We start from the raw sequence: 20,797 nt of genomic DNA, 5'->3' as shown, positions 1-20,797 counted from the left end.
TGAAGGTGCAGTGCCAGCAGGGGGCGATGATTAACTCAATGCCAGCAACTTCCCATGGAGAAAAAGAAGCATACAGCATTTTCCAAAATCCCTCGCCTAACCCTAACCCAACCCTAAACCTAACCGTAACCATAACCCAACCCTAACAAGAACCCTAACCCTAACCCGCCTTCACCTCTTAATCATCGCCCCCTGCTGGCACTGCACCTTCATACACGCGTGTACTTTTCACACCTGAGCGAGGCAAACCGTGACGCTGACACGCTGGACCAGCGGGTGTATTACACACTTTGGCGTGATACCGGGTTGGTATAGTAGGTGGCTGATAGTAACTCCACTGCTGAACCTGTATCCATATCGACTCTTTGTGATGATCTGACTGAGGGGGCTCAGGCCTATGTAGAACAGCAGAGGGGACAGTGCATCCCCTTGGTATATGCCACATTTGATGGTCACTGGTGTGATTGTCTTTGAGATGGCCTTTAGTGTCATTTTCCACTGCTGCATTGAGTTCTTGATGAACGCTATTAGTGTCTTGTTGGCTTGTATAGTACCAAGCACTCCAGTAATCGTATGTGGGACATTGAATTGTCGGCTTTCTTGTAGGTCAGTTCAGGCTGGTCTGTCTGGTCTTATGAGTCTTGGGTGACTGCTTTATCAACCAGTAGCTGAGGCATTGACCCCTTGGTGTTGTTCCCAATTCCTTTCTGAGTTTCGCTCATGTACTGACTCATGTGCCCATTCAGCTTGGCTGCGATGATGCCTGACAGGATCTTCCATGTTGTGTAGAGGCAGGTTGTCAGCCAGCAATTTAAGGTGTTGTACCCTTGTGGGTATCCTTCATGATCAGTCTTGCCAGCTGTTCATGGGGTGCCGTTAGCTTCTTCAGCCAGTAGGCGTGAATCATTTCAGGGCCTGGTGCAGTCCAGCTCTTCATGTTTCAGACTCGTCATTGGATGTCGGCCACTGTGATGATAACTAGTTCTTGTTCTGGGTTCTTGTTCTGTGGTCTGCTCTTAGGTCCACCAGCCACTGGGCAATGGTGTTGTATGATGCCTCCTTTTCTCATATATCTTTCCAGTTAATCGCTCAGTCTCAGCACTGGGTAGGTGTGATGTTGTTCCCTTGTTACTCTGCAGCTGGGAGTACACTTTGAGGAAACAGGCCATTTACTCTTTTGGCCTCTGGTTCTGTGTATCTCTTCAGCATGGCGGCCAGAGCTGTGAGCCTTTGTTTGGCAGTTTCCAGAGCCTCACTTACAGACATCTTGCTGTACTAATTCAACCAGAGCCTGTCTTTCATCACACCTTTCTGCACCTCTTAACTGGCTCTATTAATCTCTCTGTGCTGCTTTGACCTTGGCTTCCAGCCTTCTTTTCCATGGAGGGTACTGTTGGTGACCTATGTTCTCAATCCTGTACCAAGAATCTCTAGGATTACAGTTGCAGTGGCATATACAAGCTCGTTGGTCTCTGTTATGGTGGCGGTCGCGATAGTGCATAAGGCTGTGTTCACATCCGCAAGCAGGATGTGTGATGGTACTTTTTCACCGAGTTGTGGAAGACAAGCCTGGGGGTTGACTTTCTTTAATCTGGCCATGATTCTCATTTGAACCTCAGTAGCTTCAACTGTCATGGCTGATAGGATTGTTTCAATTGGTTGGAGTCTGTCCTCATGTATCTCCTGCCTACTGGGAGACCATTCAGGGTTCTGAATCGTATAGTCATCCTGCTAGAGCCTCTATATCTCAAGCTGTGACAGTAGCTTCCTTCTATTGATGTTCGAGCATTGAGCCAGTAGCTGCTTCTGAGTCAGTGTTGAAGTAGGTCTCCTTCTGGTCCACAGTTCCCACATACGCTTTATATAGCCACTCTCCTGGGGTGTGCTGTTATAGTAGAATTTCATCAGTTCCAGGTTCTCAGCCCTTGTCCATGAATGTCTTGCTCCAGTAGCCCCATTTCTCATCTGGTTGCCCTGGTTCCCCAACATCTGACACAGACCTTGTTAAACCAGGCAACATCTGAACTGTTGAAACTCTATTCGTGTTATTCTCACTCATATCTGAGGTAGTTGGCTCGTATAGCATTAGGAGTCTAAGCCACGGACTCTTACTGGAGACTTGTTCCAAGCGGGGTGTGAACCCCTGATCTCTGGCAGGAAAGCTGGTGTTCTTACCTACTGAGCTATCCAGCTGCTATATGCACATGGAAGCAGGAAATCGCATGAATAGTATTTGCATATATATATATGTGTGTGTGTGTGTGTGTGTGTGTGTGTGTGTGTGTGTGTGTGTGTGTGTTTATATACACTACCGTTCAAAAGTTTGGGATCACCCAAACAATTTTGTGTTTTCCATGAAAAGTCACACTTATTCACCACCATATGTTGTGAAATGAATAGAAAATAGAGTCAAGACATTGACAAGGTTAGAAATAATGATTTGTATTTGAAATAAGATTTTTTTTACATCAAACTTTGCTTTCGTCAAAGAATCCTCCATTTGCAGCAATTACAGCATTGCAGACCTTTGGCATTCTAGCTGTTAATTTGTTGAGGTAATCTGGAGAAATTGCACCCCACGCTTCCAGAAGCAGCTCCCACAAGTTGGATTGGTTGGATGGGCACTTCTTTGAGCAGATTGAGTTTCTGGAGCATCACATTTGTGGGGTCAATTAAACGCTCAAAATGGCCAGAAAAAGAGAACTTTCATCTGAAACTCGACAGTCTATTCTTGTTCTTAGAAATGAAGGCTATTCCATGCGAGAAATTGCTAGGAAATTGAAGATTTCCTACACCGGTGTGTACTACTCCCTTCAGAGGACAGCACAAACAGGCTCTAACAGGTACTATTTAATGAAGATGCCAGTTGGGGACCTGTGAGGCGTCTGTTTCTCAAACTAGAGACTCTAATGTACTTATCTTCTTGCTCAGTTGTGCAACGCGGCCTCCCACTTCTTTTTCTACTCTGGTTAGAGCCTGTTTGTGCTGTCCTCTGAAGGGAGTAGTACACACCGGTGTAGGAAATCTTCAATTTCTTAGCAATTTCTCGCATGGAATAGCCTTCATTTCTAAGAACAAGAATAGACTGTCGAGTTTCAGATGAAAGTTCTCTTTTTCTGGCCACTTTGAGCGTTTAATTGACCCCACAAATGTGATGCTCCAGAAACTCAATCTGCTCAAAGAAGTGCCCATCCAACCAATCCAACTTGTGGGAGCTGCTTCTGGAAGCGTGGGGTGCAATTTCTCCAGATTACCTCAACAAATTAACAGCTAGAATGCCAAAGGTCTGCAATGCTGTAATTGCTGCAAATGGAGGATTCTTTGACGAAAGCAAATTTGATGTAAAAAAAATCTTATTTCAAATACAAATCATTATTTCTAACCTTGTCAATGTCTTGACTCTATTTTCTATTCATTTCACAACATATGGTGGTGAATAAGTGTGACTTTTCATGGAAAACACAAAATTGTTTGGGTGATCCCAAACTTTTGAACGGTAGTGTATGTGTTTATATATATGTGTTTATATATATGTGTTTATATATATATTTTACATATATATGTTTATATATATATGTGTGTTTACATATATATGTGTTTATATATATATGTTTATATATATATGCGCATTACATGTGTTCTCTCACATTCATACGCATGCACCAACACTATCAGAAACACACACACACACACACACACACATATATATATATATATATATATATATATATATATATGTATGTATGTATGTATGTATGTACACACACACACACACACACATATATATATATGAGTTTTTGATAGTGTTGGTGCATGCGTATGAATGTGAGGGAAGACATGTAATGCATTTGTGTATGCACAACATGAGAATAAACATATGTGCACACAGAAATGGCTTGCATATTTGCATCTCTGACAAGAGACAGAATATCTATGGGTCTGCACTAGTTCTAATATGTCTGTGTGTCTGCTTTCGTGTATGTATATTACTGACCGTCTTGAGCTCCTGACGGAGCTTCTGGTTGAGATTCGAAGACTCCTGCAGTCTCGCCTCCAAGGCAGCGATCTTCTCCTCTTTGATCTCCAGAGAGGACTTCAGAGTTGACTCCAACTTAGACTCCAACAGTTTGAACCTAAGCACAAAGGTAAAGTTAAATTTTTGTCTTTGTTACTGTGTGTATGTTTGTGTTAATGTGTGTACTTGCGCAGATAACTTAAGCATGTTATTATCACTATATCAATGCAAGGCCAAATGAGTTCTTGACAAGAATGTCACTGATAAAAGAGAATACTGGCTCAAAAAGAACAAGTATCACAATAAACTCATTTTTATTAAAACCATACTACCAAACAATATAAATTTACACACTAGCCCCACATAATAAAATTATTTCTTTGTTAGTCTACATCCCAGGAAAAGCAACTACTCTTCATTTTTGTTGCAAGCTGAAATAGTTATGGGGATGCCACAAGAAAATCATTTTGCCTTATGTTTATGAATGTTTTTGTTAGACCGACCTGTCGTCAGAGCTCTGTTCATCATGCAGCAGCCTCTCTTTGTTCAATCCAATCTTCTCCAGTTCATGGGTCAGTTTTTCTAGATCATTATTTATCTGCTGAGTGCGCAGCTTTTCACTTACCAGCTCCTAGACAGATACACACATACATTTTCCCAAACAGGTAAGAGTTGCAGCCAAGTACAGGGTCAATGTGGAAGTAAGTATTAGGCAGGATTAGGGTTTTACAGGCTATCACAAATTTTGATTCTGCTGCAGAAAAACTAAATGAATTCTGAAGAAAATAAACTCATATACAATCTTAATGTAGAAATTAAGACCTCATTAATTCAAATTTAAGACAAATTAATTACTTTAAGGACCCACACACACCCTTTCTCACCTCTCGGAGAGTGACTAGGGTCTTCTTATCAATAGTGGCCTGTTTGACCAACTCCTTGTTCTCTTTCTCCAGGTCTTTCACCCTGGTGCACGAGTCCCGGAAGAAGATCATCTCCTTGCCCATGGTGCGGTTCTCTTTCTCCAGCATGGAGATCCGCTGGTTGCTGTCATCCAGCTTAGAGTCACGGATCTCAGCCTGTTGCCTTAGCCGCTTGTTCTCCTTCTCTAGCAGTTTTTTGTCTTTCTCCAACTGAGAGCTCTCCTGCTCCAGAGTCTTGTTCTTGTAAACAAAAAATTAAAAAATGGCGGGGGGGGGGGGGGCAATGGAAATCAACAGGACTAATGGTTAAACATCATTTGATAGGATTACTTTTAAGTGTAAATGCACTGTAAATACTTGTTGGGCTCAAAGTGGACACAGATTAACGAAACACTAGGCCAGGTTTGAGTTTTGATAAATATCTGGGATAATCCAAGTTTTATATATATATATACACTACCGTTCAAAAGTTTGGGATCACCCAAACAATTTTGTGTTTTCCATGAAAAGTCACACTTATTCACCACCATATGTTGTGAAATGAATAGAAAATAGAGTCAAGACATTGACAAGGTTAGAAATAATGATTTGTATTTGAAATAAGATTTTTTTTACATCAAACTTTGCTTTCGTCAAAGAATCCTCCATTTGCAGCAATTACAGCATTGCAGACCTTTGGCATTCTAGCTGTTAATTTGTTGAGGTAATCTGGAGAAATTGCACCCCACGCTTCCAGAAGCAGCTCCCACAAGTTGGATTGGTTGGATGGGCACTTCTTTGAGCAGATTGAGTTTCTGGAGCATCACATTTGTGGGGTCAATTAAACGCTCAAAATGGCCAGAAAAAGAGAACTTTCATCTGAAACTCGACAGTCTATTCTTGTTCTTAGAAATGAAGGCTATTCCATGCGAGAAATTGCTAAGAAATTGAAGATTTCCTACACCGGTGTGTACTACTCCCTTCAGAGGACAGCACAAACAGGCTCTAACCAGAGTAGAAAAAGAAGTGGGAGGCCGCGTTGCACAACTGAGCAAGAAGATAAGTACATTAGAGTCTCTAGTTTGAGAAACAGACGCCTCACAGGTCCCCAACTGGCATCTTCATTAAATAGTACCTGTTAGAGCCTGTTTGTGCTGTCCTCTGAAGGGAGTAGTACACACCGGTGTAGGAAATCTTCAATTTCTTAGCAATTTCTCGCATGGAATAGCCTTCATTTCTAAGAACAAGAATAGACTGTCGAGTTTCAGATGAAAGTTCTCTTTTTCTGGCCATTTTGAGCGTTTAATTGACCCCACAAATGTGATGCTCCAGAAACTCAATCTGCTCAAAGAAGTGCCCATCCAACCAATCCAACTTGTGGGAGCTGCTTCTGGAAGCGTGGGGTGCAATTTCTCCAGATTACCTCAACAAATTAACAGCTAGAATGCCAAAGGTCTGCAATGCTGTAATTGCTGCAAATGGAGGATTCTTTGACGAAAGCAAAGTTTGATGTAAAAAAAATCTTATTTCAAATACAAATCATTATTTCTAACCTTGTCAATGTCTTGACTCTATTTTCTATTCATTTCACAACATATGGTGGTGAATAAGTGTGACTTTTCATGGAAAACACGAAATTGTTTGGGTGATCCCAAACTTTTGAACGGTAGTGTATATATATATATATATATATATATATATATATATATATATATATATATATATATATATATATATATATATATAAATTTATTTCTGATTTTTCCCTTCTTTCTCCCAATTTAGTGGTCAATCGATCCTTATTTTAATTCAAACACCCACCCTCGCACTGCATGCATTCGCCAACTGCATCTCTCCAGCCGGCAGTCTCAAAGGAGATGCCTCGCAACTTCCGGGACAAGGCGAATATAGGCCGAATCACTGCTATTCCGACACACAGAGACGCATTCATGTGACGAACACAAGCCGACTCCGCCCCCCTCCCGAAGACAGCGCTGCCAATTATTGATGCTTCACCGAGTCCGGCCATAGTCGGATCTGACAAGACCGGTGCGCGAACCCCAGTCCCCAGTGGGCAACTGCATCGACACAAAGCCGATGCTTAGACCGCTACACCACCACGGACCCTGATAATCCAAGTTTGATAAAAAAATATGCTGAAATTTCACGTGGGAAAAGAGAGGCTGCAAAAGTATTGCCATGCCCTTGATTCAACCCTGTAGCGGTGGAAAAAAAAAAAAAAAGCTACAAAATCACGAAATCATGATTTTTAATCATATTTGTTCAATCTTTAGTGTGCAACATAACTGTAGAATTAAAACTATGGTTATCTCAAGAGTCAGCAATCATTAAGTTGAGTTCTCAAAAGCAAGAGAATTAGATTTTCACTTCACTGATATGGTCTACAATCCCCTAAATTAATCTAAATATATGTATTTTTATCCCCCCGTTGTTCCTTGTATTCTATTTACAGTGGTTTTTCTGGGTCTTAATATTGGACCTCTTCTCTTGTTGAGCCTATCCAACCCCTTATCAGGGTTAAGCCTCAAATACATATCGCCAAGGAAAAGGTGGATGATTTAAAATATGACAGAGGAGCTTGACAGTCTTGGTGCAGTTATGTAGCATAGCAACAACGACAGCTGCCTATTTAGTGAGCCCCAGTATACAGGGTGATAATTGAGAGCAATAGGCTCCAAAATCTATTTAATTGACCTATGAAAATTGCACATGGAACAAATGTGACTTGCTTGGATGCATACATGAAACACAGGATGTAACACAACATTATAATGTACAAAATCTAGTAGTAGAAATGTAGAGAGTTGAGAAGATCAGACAGTAAAAAAAAAAAAAAAAAAAAAAACTTGCTGTTGACAGTACTCGAAAGGCAGTGTTTGTAAAATGCCTATATGGACCACTACTGCCTATTTCCCTGTATGGACACTTACTATCGCTAAGAAACTTTCCTTGAACTAAACATTTTTGTATTATTTGTTGCTAGTTGATGAGTAGCTACAGCATTTACTATCTGTACTGCCTTGCCTCTCTCACTCAATATAAATTCAGGGAATAAGCATCGTCTATTCCTGATGGTAAATTAGGGGAACATGACTTAGCCTATTCCCTTTGGCATTGGGGTGTTTGTGTTATGTCACTCAAAAATTATATTCTGCTTGCTTAATGAGAGATCCTGAAATTTTTATGAGGGGAAGGATTGGATGTTGGTAGGTGGAGTTTTGCCTTCTGTACCTCCTGCTCCAGCTGCTCCAAGCGTTTACTGGAGATCTTGAGCTCCTCCAGGCTACGTTGGAGGGTTTGGTTCTCAGTCTCCACTTCCTGGAGCTCTACCTCCAGCTGCTGGATCTTCTTGGTGCTGTTCTCTAAAGCCTTCTGCAGACGCTGGTTCTCTGTGTCCAGGCCCTGGTAACTTACCTGTGAAAATCATAAAGTTTGCAATATACATCAATATGCATAACATGAATAACACGTAAAAGTACTACTCCGGTTTCTCAAAGGAAGGAAGGCCTTAACAGCTTAGGGGTGCATTTTGGCTAGGCTCCTCTCACTTTGTGAACAGAATAAAAAGCAGTCCCCAAGTCTTACCTCTAACCTCTCTGTCTTCTTAGAGGAGGCCTTGAGGAGCTCCAGGCTACGTTTCAAATGACTCCTTTCACTCTCCAGCTCCCTGTTCTCGGCCTCCAGCTGAATAGCCTTGGTCCCCGCCGACCGGAGGTTCTCGGTCGAGCGCCGTAGCCCCAGATTCTCCTGCTCCAGCTGAGAGTTCTCCTTCTCCAGGGCTTCCAGTTGGAAAGCCATGTTTTTCAGAGCATCCAGTTTTTTCTTTAGAAGACGGCCCTCTGTCTCCAGCTCAGTGTTCTCCTTCTCCAAGGAGGACACCTTCATTTACATAAGGATGAGACAAAGCACATTACATAAATACCTGAGCTGACAAGAGCCTGGCAGGAGCCAGTGGGCATATTTCTGGGCTGAATTTCTCATTCAGTGATTCCTCATTTAAATATACCTTCAAAAACATTGTTTAAAAGTAATTTTTGAAAAATAAATAATAAATAAGTCTATTGTTTCTTAATTTCCAACACTACTCAGGATCGGATTGAATGTAGCTACATTCCTGTGGTTTTTTTTCCAAGCTTGAATTTAACTCTAAGGAGGCATAATGGAAAAGATTTATTTCTTTTAAATGCAAAACCACAAGCGATTATGCTAAAGGTGACTGTGTTATAACAGATTAAATAAATCAAATAGAGCAGGACTTAAACTACCGAAGCTCAGGGTTTGTTTTCTTTCGGGCTTACAATCAATGATGATGAAATCCAAAAATCATGTGCTAATCATGTGCTAATCATGTACTTGAAAAAGCAAAGTCACAACTTCTTGAGCAGCAGTTAGTGTGTACTGTGGAGTCTTGTGCAAAATCTGGATCATGACTTATGTTGCATGTCATCCCCCCTTTCTCCAGCTTGACCTTTCTGTCATTCTTCTTTGTAAAGTCTAAAACTCCAAGAAATTAAAATGTTTAAAAATTTGACATTTAAAAATTTGACCTTTGAAATGACAATCCCAACAACCTGCAAATGACAGTCGACAGAATGATAACCAGATAAACTAGAATGCTGAAAGGATATGAAAAAGGGACTGGACCTTTTCACAGGTGATGCCTAGACTGGCCACTTTTTTCTGCAGGCTCTCATTGTCTCTTTCAAGCTTCCGCACCTGAATCTCCAACTCGTCCGCTCTCTCTCCTTTCTCCTTTGACACCTCTAGCTCCTTACCTGCACACACAAACACAAGCACAGACACAAGCACACAAACACAGGTATTTTTCAAGGTGTAGGAAATGCATTTAAAAAAAAAAAGGAAAGAAAAAAAAAGATATTGATTTATGCAAAAGCAGTACAAGAATTCCTACAAATTAGTAATACGAGATGTTGGTCTGAAGAAAAGCTCTATATTGTGTGTAGTCATCCTCATTATACACTGAGGTATAGAAAGATATGAGAAAATGCAAGAATACCACATATTACTTACGTAATTGCTTCCTCTCAAACTCCATCTTATTCAGCTTGGCACTGGTCTCACATATGGACTCGTGGAGGACACGGTTCTCCTTCTCCACGTCCTTGACTCGGGCCTCAGCACCCACCTGGCAGCGCTGCCGCAGAGATGCCACATTGTGGCTCAGGTGCTTGTTCTCCTGCTCTAGACCTTTCAGCTGGGATGAAAGGGACACCAGATATTGTGAAAATAAAGCATTTTCTTTCATCTGAGTGGTGTAAATGTGCTATACATTTGCTATGAAAATGCACAGCAATGATTTTGCATTATTTGTGTACTATCTTTCAAAGCACAATTCAGAAATTTTATTTAAGTCCAAAAAACTTTCACACTCCTCTCAGTCTACTTGATTCTCTAAATCTACAATGGTTGAAATTAGCCATGATACACATTCTGAATAATCGGGGGGAAAAATATGACTGTCACTATGGCCAGCAGCTACTACATATCTGCAGCTACATATATATATATATATATATATATATACATACATATATATATATATATATATATATATATATATATATAATTTTGAGACTTCTCATGCTCTCATGCTTGATTTCCCATATTTCTTTTCAGACTCATAATAGGACATAATGTGGATGATCATTACCCCAATTCATTCAAACTAGGTCAAAACCTGGTATATGGCTGGACCATGTGTGGTCGGTGTTTGAAATTGTGGCCAATTGGTTACAGGGATAGTCAGTGGTAGTGACCATTATGGCTGTGTTAAAAAAAAAAATCAAATCAATACAGCTCAGTATTGCAATATTTTTTTCATGATACTTTATCTATCGATTTTCCAGCCCCTCGAATTGATACATGAAAAAAATTCATGTTTTAAACAGATTTCAGTTCAATGTGTTCAGTGACACAATAAGAATACTTATTATCAATTTATTTTATGATGTTATGACATCTACATTGCAGTTGAGTTCAGTGTGTTCTGTAACAACAAGAATACCTTATATGTACACTTTATTTTCATATGTTATGGCATTTACATTTCAGTGTGTTCAGTGACAGTGTGCATTGTGCAATGTAAATACTGTTCTAATAAATTGGAATGGAAATTTTGAATTAAATAGTTTTGACTCAATTTGTCCGCTGAGTCATCAAAATATGTTATGTAAATATTAGATTATCCAGGTGGTACACAGCAAGTTGTATTTACAGCTATATTTTTAAATGTTCCATGGATTACGTAGAGTACTGCAATTTATCCTAATATGCATCACATCCCAATGTATCGTGATACAATCCTACAGTGATCCATGTATAGTTATGCGTATCGTATCATGAGATCCTTTCCAATACCCAGCCCTAGTGTCTATAATGTGAATTCCTGGATATTAAGAGTTCATCTGCAATTTTCAGTAATGCTCCCAGTAACAGTACAATTGTACTGAAGTAGCACATCACGTGACATGGTTAAGCATACGTTCTGAGTAAAGAAAAAAAAGTTATAAATGCAGTTGCAAGAACAGTACTTTCCACTCATATCTTGGGATGTTTGATTTGAAAGAGAACTCAATTCAATTGTAATTATAAGTATATTAATTATCTATTAACTCCCCTTCCTCTTTCATCTCTATCTGCGCATGTCTCGTTGTTCTGAGGCTCACTCTGTATCGATCGACAGAGGAATTCAAAAGGAATGGATTGCGGCCGCTGATAGCACCATGAATTGCGCATCACTTGCACTGCTATCTGCCCTGTCTCAAGGTCCGATTCACAAAAGATATTGCGCTAATGATATTACAGTGCAAACACACGCCCATAAAGTTTTGGAGCTGAGTGCAATTTAATCTTGTTTTGCGTCCGATTGCAGTAATCCATGTGGCAAAGTATAAATGGTGGCTTTGCTCCAAGAACACAGTAGGGAGGGCTCAATGTCATCCCTTGATGTCATCATGTATAACAAGGATTGTTAGACCTGGCAACCTGTATCTGTGAATGATTCAAGTCTCAGTTAAATCAAAAAGTGATATTCTCCTTCGAAATATCCACTCACGAGCACGCCTGGCATGACGATGCCTTTGCCTGGCTACAATCACTGCTGCCATGATCAGTGGAAAGTCTGGGCAATGTGACACCCCTTATAAAAGTGCTTCAGTTCCCACCAAGTCTGTGAAGACACTTATAATTTTCACTCTAACTGCGTAGCACTCGTGTTTGTAAATTGGATTAAAAAAAAAACATGTTTTTTTACAATGAGGCTCAGTTGCATAGAAAGGGTCAAATTTTGTGCCAAATGTATGCCTATCACTTAATTTAAATATGTGCAAATAGCACTGGAGCAGTGAGACATTGGCAGGGCAGTTAGGGGTCCATTTCACCCTTAAAAGGTGCTTTTACAATTACACGGTTTCTTTTTGTCTCTTTTGTGCAGATTTAGCAGCCCAAAAGCCGCACATTCCTTCTGTGAATTCGCCAGTGAGTGTTTTGTCAGCGTAGTTGTTGTGCGCTCTCCCTCATGCCTCTCGGTGCTTGGCCAACCAATTGTGGAACTTCAGTGACACATTTGGTCACCTGATCCAGCAGCCCAATCGTGTAATTTTGTCCTCAGTCACTCAAAACATGATCACTCAGTCACACCAAAAATTATCAGTTGCGAACATTCGTGTTAACAGTGCTGGCCCACTGACCCGGTCCAGCCAAAATATTCTAAGAAGATTCTGTACAGTATTCCTATGATGTTCAGACACAGCATGACAATCCAACACCTAACAGAAATCAATGCCTAATGGCTGCTACACAAGATACGCCAACCTAATGAGGCATTCTGGATACCACTGTAACCAGATCAGTCTTTATAAGTCAGATTTTTGACCTAACCAGAACTGTCAGAGTTGGGTCTAACAGCTACCAAATCTCACCTGACACTAGCAAGCCACAAGATCTGGGGCACAGAGAAGCTGAAATCTATCTACCAATGTGTTTGCTCTGCCAACAGACCACGAGTGCGCCTGCCCTCAGCTAAAGGAACCTCACTCTACGATAAGATGAATCTGACTTCTTGTTAATCTCATTTTATTGTAGTTTTTTGGATTATGAACTAATTATTTTTCTAGAAGGGCATGTCTGACTCATTGTCAGAAAGCCAAGGGAGCTTTTGTGCGTTTCTGCACTTGAAGACCCTCTTTAGGACAAAACTAACCTTATTTCACTGCTGAATATATTTAGAGAGCTCATCATAATTATGATCTCTTAATTCTTAACATATGCGATTAAACAATTAATTCCTTTCTGAGTTTGAGGTTCTGAGTTGAAGGAGTAAGGTCTGCACACTAAGTTGCTTGAACTGAGGGAGATTTAACTGATTGAAACATTGCCAAATAAAATAGATTTTGGGGGCAATTTAATGTGCAGACCTTAGGGCTTCATTCTAGTTTTGTTATTTTTGTCTTGCACCTTAAATATTTTCTGGATGTGTGCATACTTGGTTTCTCTTCCTTTCTGAATTTGCTAAATTTTGCTTTCAATTAATAGGAAATTTTTAAAAACATTTTCAAACATTCACCTATTGTGTGAATGTCAACACTCATTGCTTGTGTGTGTGTGCGTGTGTGTGTGTGTGCATGTGTGTGTTTGTACCTGTCTCTCTGAGTTCTCTCTCAGTGTCTCCAGGGTCTTCTCCAGTAAGGCCTTCTCCTTCATCAAGTCAGTGCTTAGAGACTCTGCAGTACGTAGCGTCTCTCTCTCTGCCGACAACTCATTCTCCATCTGCTCTAGCTACACACACAGACACACATTGAAATAGAGTAATGAAACAGGTATTCATTAAAGAATATCGTAAAGGGAAACATACGTTTCTATCATCTTCATTTCAAAGTTTTAAATTTTTTCTGGATTTGAAGATTTGCTTGTGCAACAATACAATGCATGCAAATAGTAAAGGTGGTTACTTACTTTCAACGCATGCATGCACGCACGCACACACACGCACACACACACACACACACACACACACACACACACACACACACACACACACACACACACACACACACACACACACACACACACACACACACACACACACACACACACACACACACACACACACACACACACACACACACACCGTTATCCCCTCTCCCCCACCTTTTCAACAGTTTTCATATTTTTTTTTAACTCGTCTCCTATTTTCATATCAATTGCCCACAAATATTAAAATACAATAAATACCAAGCACACACATCCACACAGAACAGTAGGCAAAATCAAATCGATATTGGGTGAATGCAGGATGAACTTTGAAAACAGCCCTCATGATTATTAATCCATGATAGTCAATAGCTACTTCAAAAATAGCGACCCATTCTATCAGAATGGCTACACACACACACAGAAAAATAATTTAACCGTATCCATTGTTCAAGTCTGGAGCAAAACACCTTAGCATGTGAAAGAGCTGGCAGACTCCAACGTGCCCAACAATAAATTCCTAACTCCAGCTTTCCTCTTGCCTTTCTATAAGAAAAAACACAATTTCATGCCATTTTTCATTCTGAGGGCACAGAGAATGGGGCTTATGTTTCTGAAAATAGCAGAGTGATGTCTTTTAGTGATGGTCGATCTGGTGTCAAAGACTGGAAAAGTAAATGAAAAGAAAGCCTGCCTGGATTTACAGCTGTCTTCAGCCCCAGTGTTTAGGATGATATATGATACAGGGAGGTTGGTCCCAGATGCTAATTTAAATGGCTGGCATTAATTCTGCTGAAGGGGAGAAACCTATCACAGCACTTTCCAAAAACAAGGTTACACGGTGCTGCAAAAAAAAAAAAAACCCCACAAGGAATCCAGGGCTGATAAACTGTGAAGTTAAATTTCACTGACTGAAGCAATAGTCCTCACTGTGTACTATATTGACAGAGAAATTGGCATTGTCCTGCTCAGAGTCTTTCCCACAGAACCTACTGTTGAAGTCAGAAGCTTACATAGACCTTAGCCAAATACATTTAAACTCAGTTTTTCCACAATTCTTAGCATTTAATCACAGTAAACATTCCCTGTCTTAGGTCAGTTAGGATCACTACTTTATTTTAAGAATTTGAAATGTCAGAATAATAGTAGAGAGAATGATTTATTTAAGCTTTTATTTCTTTCATCACATTCCCAGTGGGTCAGAAGTTTACATACACGTAGTATTCTGGTAGCATTGCCTTTAAATTGTTCAATTGTCAAATGTTTCGGGCAGGGGCGTAACCAGGGGTGGGCCTGGCCTGTCACAGGATCACCCATTTCAAGCCCAGGCCCACCCAATCACGCTGGCTTACAAGCACGTAGGCCGGCCCCTTTTACGTACGTAGAACTGCAAAATCTGAGCGTGCATACCATCACGCTCTGTACTTTCCACTGCTGCTAACTAGCCAATAGCCAACAGTTAGCCATAACTTATGGAATGGCGAAACAAAGTTCAATCTTCCGCTTTTTTAAAAAGCCACGGATGGAGGAGGAGGAAAGCACACCTGCTCCAGCACCGACTGAGCCGCCCAATGAGAGTGAGATACCGCCGGAGAGAACGACAGAGGAGGCTACAGCTTCTCCGTTGCAGGCAGCTTCTCCTCCCCCCTCTGACGACGGTGAGACGATTCTCTTGACCATGCCACCGCCAGATTTGTCTGCTGTGGATGAGCCACCCTCGCAGCCTAAATTAGTGTTCCCCGCAACACATTACTGCTGTAATGTGTTCGAATTTGCGTCTTGTTTGAAGGATTATTACTGGAAAATTTTGGTCCACCCATTTTCACTCAGGCCCACCTAAAAAAATATTCCTGGTTACGCCACTGGTTTCGGGTTACCTTCCATGAGCTTCTCACAATAAGTTTGGCCCATTCCTCCTGAAAGAGCTGGTGTCACTGAGCCAGGTTTGTAGGTTTCTTTGCTTGCATACGGTTTTCCAGTTCTGCCCACATATGTTCTATTGGACTGAGGTCAGGGCTTTGTGATGGCAACTCCAATACATTGACTTGTTGTCCTTGAGCCATTTTGCCACAACTTTGGAAGTATGCTTGGGGTCATTGTCCATTTGGAAGACCCATTTGCGACCAAGCTTTAACTTCTTGGCTGATGTCTTGAGATGTTGCTTCAATATATCCACATAAATTTCCTTCCTCATGAGGCCATCTAGTTTGTGAAGTGCACCAGTCCCTCCTGCAGCAAGGCAACCCCCACAACATGATGCTGCAATCCCCGTGTTTCATGGCTGGGATGGTGTTCTTCGGCTTGTAAGCCTCCTCCTTTTTCCTCCAAACATAACAATGGTCATTATGGCCAAACAGTTCAATTTTTGTTTCATCGGTCCAGAGGACATTTCTCCAAAAAAGTGAGATCTTTGTCCCCACGTGCAGTTATACAAACTGTGGTCTGGCTTTTTTGTGGCAGTTTCAGAGCAGTGGCTTCTTCCTTGCTGAGTGGCCTTTCAGGTTATGCCGATATAGGATTTGTTTTACTGTGGATATAAATACTTTTGCACCTCGCTTCGGGTGTCTAGAAAAGTGCTGTATAAGTGTAATGATGATTATTATCATTAGTACCCGTTTCCTCCAGCATCTTCACAAGGTCCTTTGCTGTTGTTCTGGGATTGATTTGCACTTTTCACGCCAACGTACATTCATCTCTAGGAGATAAAATGTGTCTCCTTCCTGAGCGGTATAATGGCTGCATGGTCCTACGGTGTTTGTATGAAGTAACCTGTAAGTAACCTGCTAACATCTATTTCAGCATCTCTGATATATTCTCTGCACCACTACACTTTAACACTTCTTATTTCGCCTGTATAAGTCAATCCTTGTGTGTGTGTGTGTGTGTGTGTTTGTGTGTATATATTCTGAAGATTGTTGTGTTGTAGTGTTGTTATTCTATGTTAAGTACACTGAGAGATACATGAAACCGGAGTCAAATTACATGTATGTGCACACCTACATGGCCAATAAACATGATTCTGATGAGTGTGGTACCGTCAGGCCTTTGGAAATTGCTCCCAAGGATGAACCAGACTTGTAGAGGTCCACAATACTTTTTCTGAGGTCTTGGCTGATTTCTTTTGATTTTCCCCATGATGTCGAGGAAAGAGGTACTAACTGAGTTTGAAGGTAGTTCTTAAAATACATCCACAGGTACAACTCAACCTGACTCAAATTATGTCAATTAGACTAATATCATCATCATCATCAGTTCTGTAACCTATGGAGGTCATAGGAGCAGAGCTGATGCCTCAACCAGTCTCTTCCACGATTCCCTATCGCAGCTCTCCCCGCCTCCACTACATCTGTAGCCATTCCCCAATGTTGTTTACCCAGGTTTTTCTTGGTCTCCCTCTTTCCCTAGTCCCTTCTACCAGGACTTGCAGGATGTCCTTTGCAAGTGTCCTTTCCATTTGGCAAACATACCCAAACCAGTTTAATTTCCTTTTTTAGCCTAACAGAAGCTTCTAAAGTTAAGACATAATTTTCTGGAATTTTCCAAGCTGTTTAAAGGCACAGTCAACTTGGTATATGCAAACATCTGACTCACTGGAATTGTTATATAGTGCATAAAAAGTGCAATAATCTGTCTGTAAACAATTGTTAGAAAAATTACTTGTTCTGCACAAAGAAGATGTCCTAATCGACTTGCCAAAACTATAGTTTGTTAACATGAGATCTGATGAGGGGTTAAAAAATTAGTTTTAATAAATTCAACCTAAGTGTATGTAAACTTCTGACTTCAACTGTACAGTACCAGAATGCACTGCTGCACGCTAGCTTCTGTATCATTGTCCATAAAATCCTCTGCAATTGTGTTATAGGACATCATTTCCACCATTGGAAACGTAGCTTAGTACAGAGAATGAGGATGTTTTGTGTTTTGTTTTTTTTAACAACATCTTCAGAGTAGATTATAGTATTAGAAACCCAGGTAGACTGTAGTTCTTCTGGCTGCTAACTGACGTCACGTTACATCACTTGGTGGGGAGGAGAAAAAAAAAACTGTTTCACTGCCACTCCAGATATGCAGAAACAACTGCAAATGTTTTTCATGTGCTGTTCGTGTTGCAGCTAGACAGAGATAAGGTTAAAAAAAAAAAATCAGTAAATTTTCCCTTTGACATTTTCATTTAATTACTCAAAGTTAAAACAACTTTCTTTCTCCATATGCTCTTGTTAATATGTTGATTCTACCAACATGTTGGAATGACTTAGCATATAGATGAAATTGTTCTGGCCTAAAGTGGTTTGCAGACTTTTTTCTCTGAAATTTTTGTCATGATTCGTAGATTATTTTGAAAGCTACTGTGAGGGTCTTTCCAACATAATCTTTATAAGATACAAATCTAGAAGATACCTGCATTTCACACATTTTGGCAACATGACAGGTTAACAAACTAATTTTGAGATCAACTTTAGAGCAAATTGAGATTTCATTTTTGAATTTCTTGAGTCCACTTCTAGCTGTTGCCCACATTGCATCATTGTATCTTTAAAAGCAGACACTAATATTAAAGAATCCATGCAGCACGAGATCCATTCCTAACCTTTTTTGTCAATCTTTGGTTTTCCTGGCTGGCTTTGGCCAGCTTTCCCGAGGTTTCCTGGCTGGCAGCTCCTCTGAGCTCCTCCACAGTCTTCAGCAGGGTCTGGTTGTCTTTCTCTAGCTTCAGCAGGCGGCTAGATGTCAGCTCATTAACCTCCTCACCCAGAGACTTCTGGGGAACTAGATAAACAATAAGATTAGGCAAACATTCATTATTAAAAAAAGTGTTATTATATGATTTTTAACAGACATACAAACACAAAAACGCAAACATTTAAATTATTATAAAAACTTGAGTCCAAATACATCCACAATGCTCATGTCTTTAATTTACTATTCTAAGTGATCATTCCTCCACACAGGGTCTTGAGCCAGATCCCTGGCTAGTAAACCTGCTTAGCAGCCTTTACAATCCAAACTGAGATTATCCTCCAGGAGCCACTGAATATTAATTACAGAGCTTAACCAAGTGGAAAGACTGGTCCACTGTCAGAGGCTCAATGGCCTGGGGCAGGGGGTGAAGCCAGCTCCAAGTGCCAAAGACAAATATGTTTGGTCATTTGAAGCCTCAAAAGCCCTACTGGGCGCCTAGCTACACCTGCAGTGGCGTTTCACACCTCCCTCAGTCCCACAGCCCTGTATTCCTTTCTGAATCCCATTCTCCTCCCCTCCTTTTAATCTAGACAACTCCTCACACTCTAGATGCAGAAATTCATCTTCTAATGGTCTGGTACCATTTGGATAAGTAGCCATTCCGTTTCCGTTCATCTAGTCATTTTATCTATCATCGCTATTGTGCACTTTAAACACTATCTCCAGTTCTGTCATAAAAACCAGTTGTACTTGTTTAAGCCCACTGAGGCAAATTTGTAATTTGTGATAATGGGCTACACAAATGAAACTGACTTGACTTCTCAGCCCTCCTAGTCTTTCTTAGCTTTTCTCCTCGCTGCCCTCCTCATTCCATACTCAACTCACCTTCAGTCAGTTCAGGGGTCTTGGACAGTTGTTCCAGCTCCCAGCCCAGGTGAAGAGACTCATCCATGCTCTGTTTCTGGGCCATCTCCAGCACCAAGTTCTCCTCTAACAGCTCCTCCATACGCTTACGGTCAAGGTCACGCTCCTGGATACATGGGAAGAGTCATTGTACACAAACAACTAGAAGGCTGAAAACAATAACAAAAAAAAGTAAAATTATAGCTAATATCTATTCAGTCTGAGAATTTGTGTAACTGCCCCTAGCTCTACCCCTAGAATAGAGGTTTTTTTAAAAGCCTTTTCTTCTACAATGAAATCTGCATGTTGCAGAATATGGATTTGTACTGCATGCTTTTGTATTCTCATCTTTCTCTCTGCGAAACCCAAACTCTCTCCCGACAAAATCCAGAGGTCGAACCATCTGTTCATCAGTTTTCCCCATCCATAAAGTACACATATCCACATATCAATCATTGAACTATTGACCACTGACCAACTATTGGCAAACTATTAACCAATGAGCAACTGTTGATCATCAATTCCATGCCATTCCTTAACCCAACTATCCATTCCTGGTCTTTGGATTAATCCTTCCATCTCACCATTTCCAAGTCATGGATCTTCGACTTGAGCTGAAGGCTCTCCTTCTCTATGAGGTGCAGTTTGTCAGAGCGAGCTCTGCTCCCTTCCAACTGTTCCTCCAGCATGGTCTTGGTCTCCAAGAGAACCTGGTTGTCCTCCTTCAGCTCCTACTCACACACCATCACAAAACACACATCACAGAGATGAGTTGCCAAAGCGTTCAAGTCTCATGTATTGATCTTGATTATTATTATTATTAGTAGTAGTAGTAGTATTAGGAGCATCAACGTTAATAGTAATACTTCTTATAGCATCTGTATTCATTACAACAATATCAGTCAATTAAATGGTATTTGAAACACTAACAACACCATTGGTAACACCCTACAGTGAAACATAAAACAGATTCCTTAGTTATCATCACATGTTGTCTCTACTGAGCTTCCTCTCTGCCCAAAGCTTTGTATGATTAACATTTGCATACTGCAGACAAACCATACAATAGCAGGTCTATGGAAAAATCCAGCTATGCCAACAGCAAATAAATGGTTGACAAAATTTTGATTCCGTCAATGAAGAAACTGATATTTGCAATCAGGTAGAAGTCAGAGACACTCAAGGACATTTGGGCTTCTTCAATTGTGCTCTGTGCTGTGAAAATCATTTTTTTTTGTGTGTGTTTTTTGTGTTTTGTATCTTTACTATATTGTCTTATACA

General features: G+C 40.6%; 1 protein-coding gene across 3 annotated transcripts in view; it reads right to left on the bottom strand.

Annotated features, from left to right (window-relative positions):
• The window catches only part of ccdc88ab (coiled-coil domain containing 88Ab), a 144,910-nt gene that overhangs the window by 25,159 nt on the left and 98,954 nt on the right, over positions 1-20,797 (bottom strand). For all 3 annotated transcript variants that reach the window (XM_056291278.1, XM_056291276.1, XM_056291277.1), the window contains exons 11-21: positions 20,100-20,246; positions 19,498-19,642; positions 18,521-18,699; positions 13,597-13,734; positions 9,970-10,153; positions 9,583-9,713; positions 8,524-8,817; positions 8,170-8,352; positions 4,900-5,178; positions 4,519-4,646; positions 3,995-4,133 (exon numbers count right to left, since the gene is read on the bottom strand). In XM_056291278.1, coding sequence (XP_056147253.1) covers positions 3,995-4,133; positions 4,519-4,646; positions 4,900-5,178; positions 8,170-8,352; positions 8,524-8,817; positions 9,583-9,713; positions 9,970-10,153; positions 13,597-13,734; positions 18,521-18,699; positions 19,498-19,642; positions 20,100-20,246 — 1,947 coding nt within the window. The remainder of the gene's footprint in view (positions 1-3,994; positions 4,134-4,518; positions 4,647-4,899; positions 5,179-8,169; positions 8,353-8,523; positions 8,818-9,582; positions 9,714-9,969; positions 10,154-13,596; positions 13,735-18,520; positions 18,700-19,497; positions 19,643-20,099; positions 20,247-20,797) is intronic.

This window comes from Lampris incognitus, chromosome 13 (assembly GCF_029633865.1).
Source record: "Lampris incognitus isolate fLamInc1 chromosome 13, fLamInc1.hap2, whole genome shotgun sequence".
In the NCBI taxonomy this organism is placed as follows: Eukaryota; Metazoa; Chordata; class Actinopteri; order Lampriformes; family Lampridae; genus Lampris; species Lampris incognitus.
This window is presented reverse-complemented; position numbering and strand designations above follow the sequence as displayed.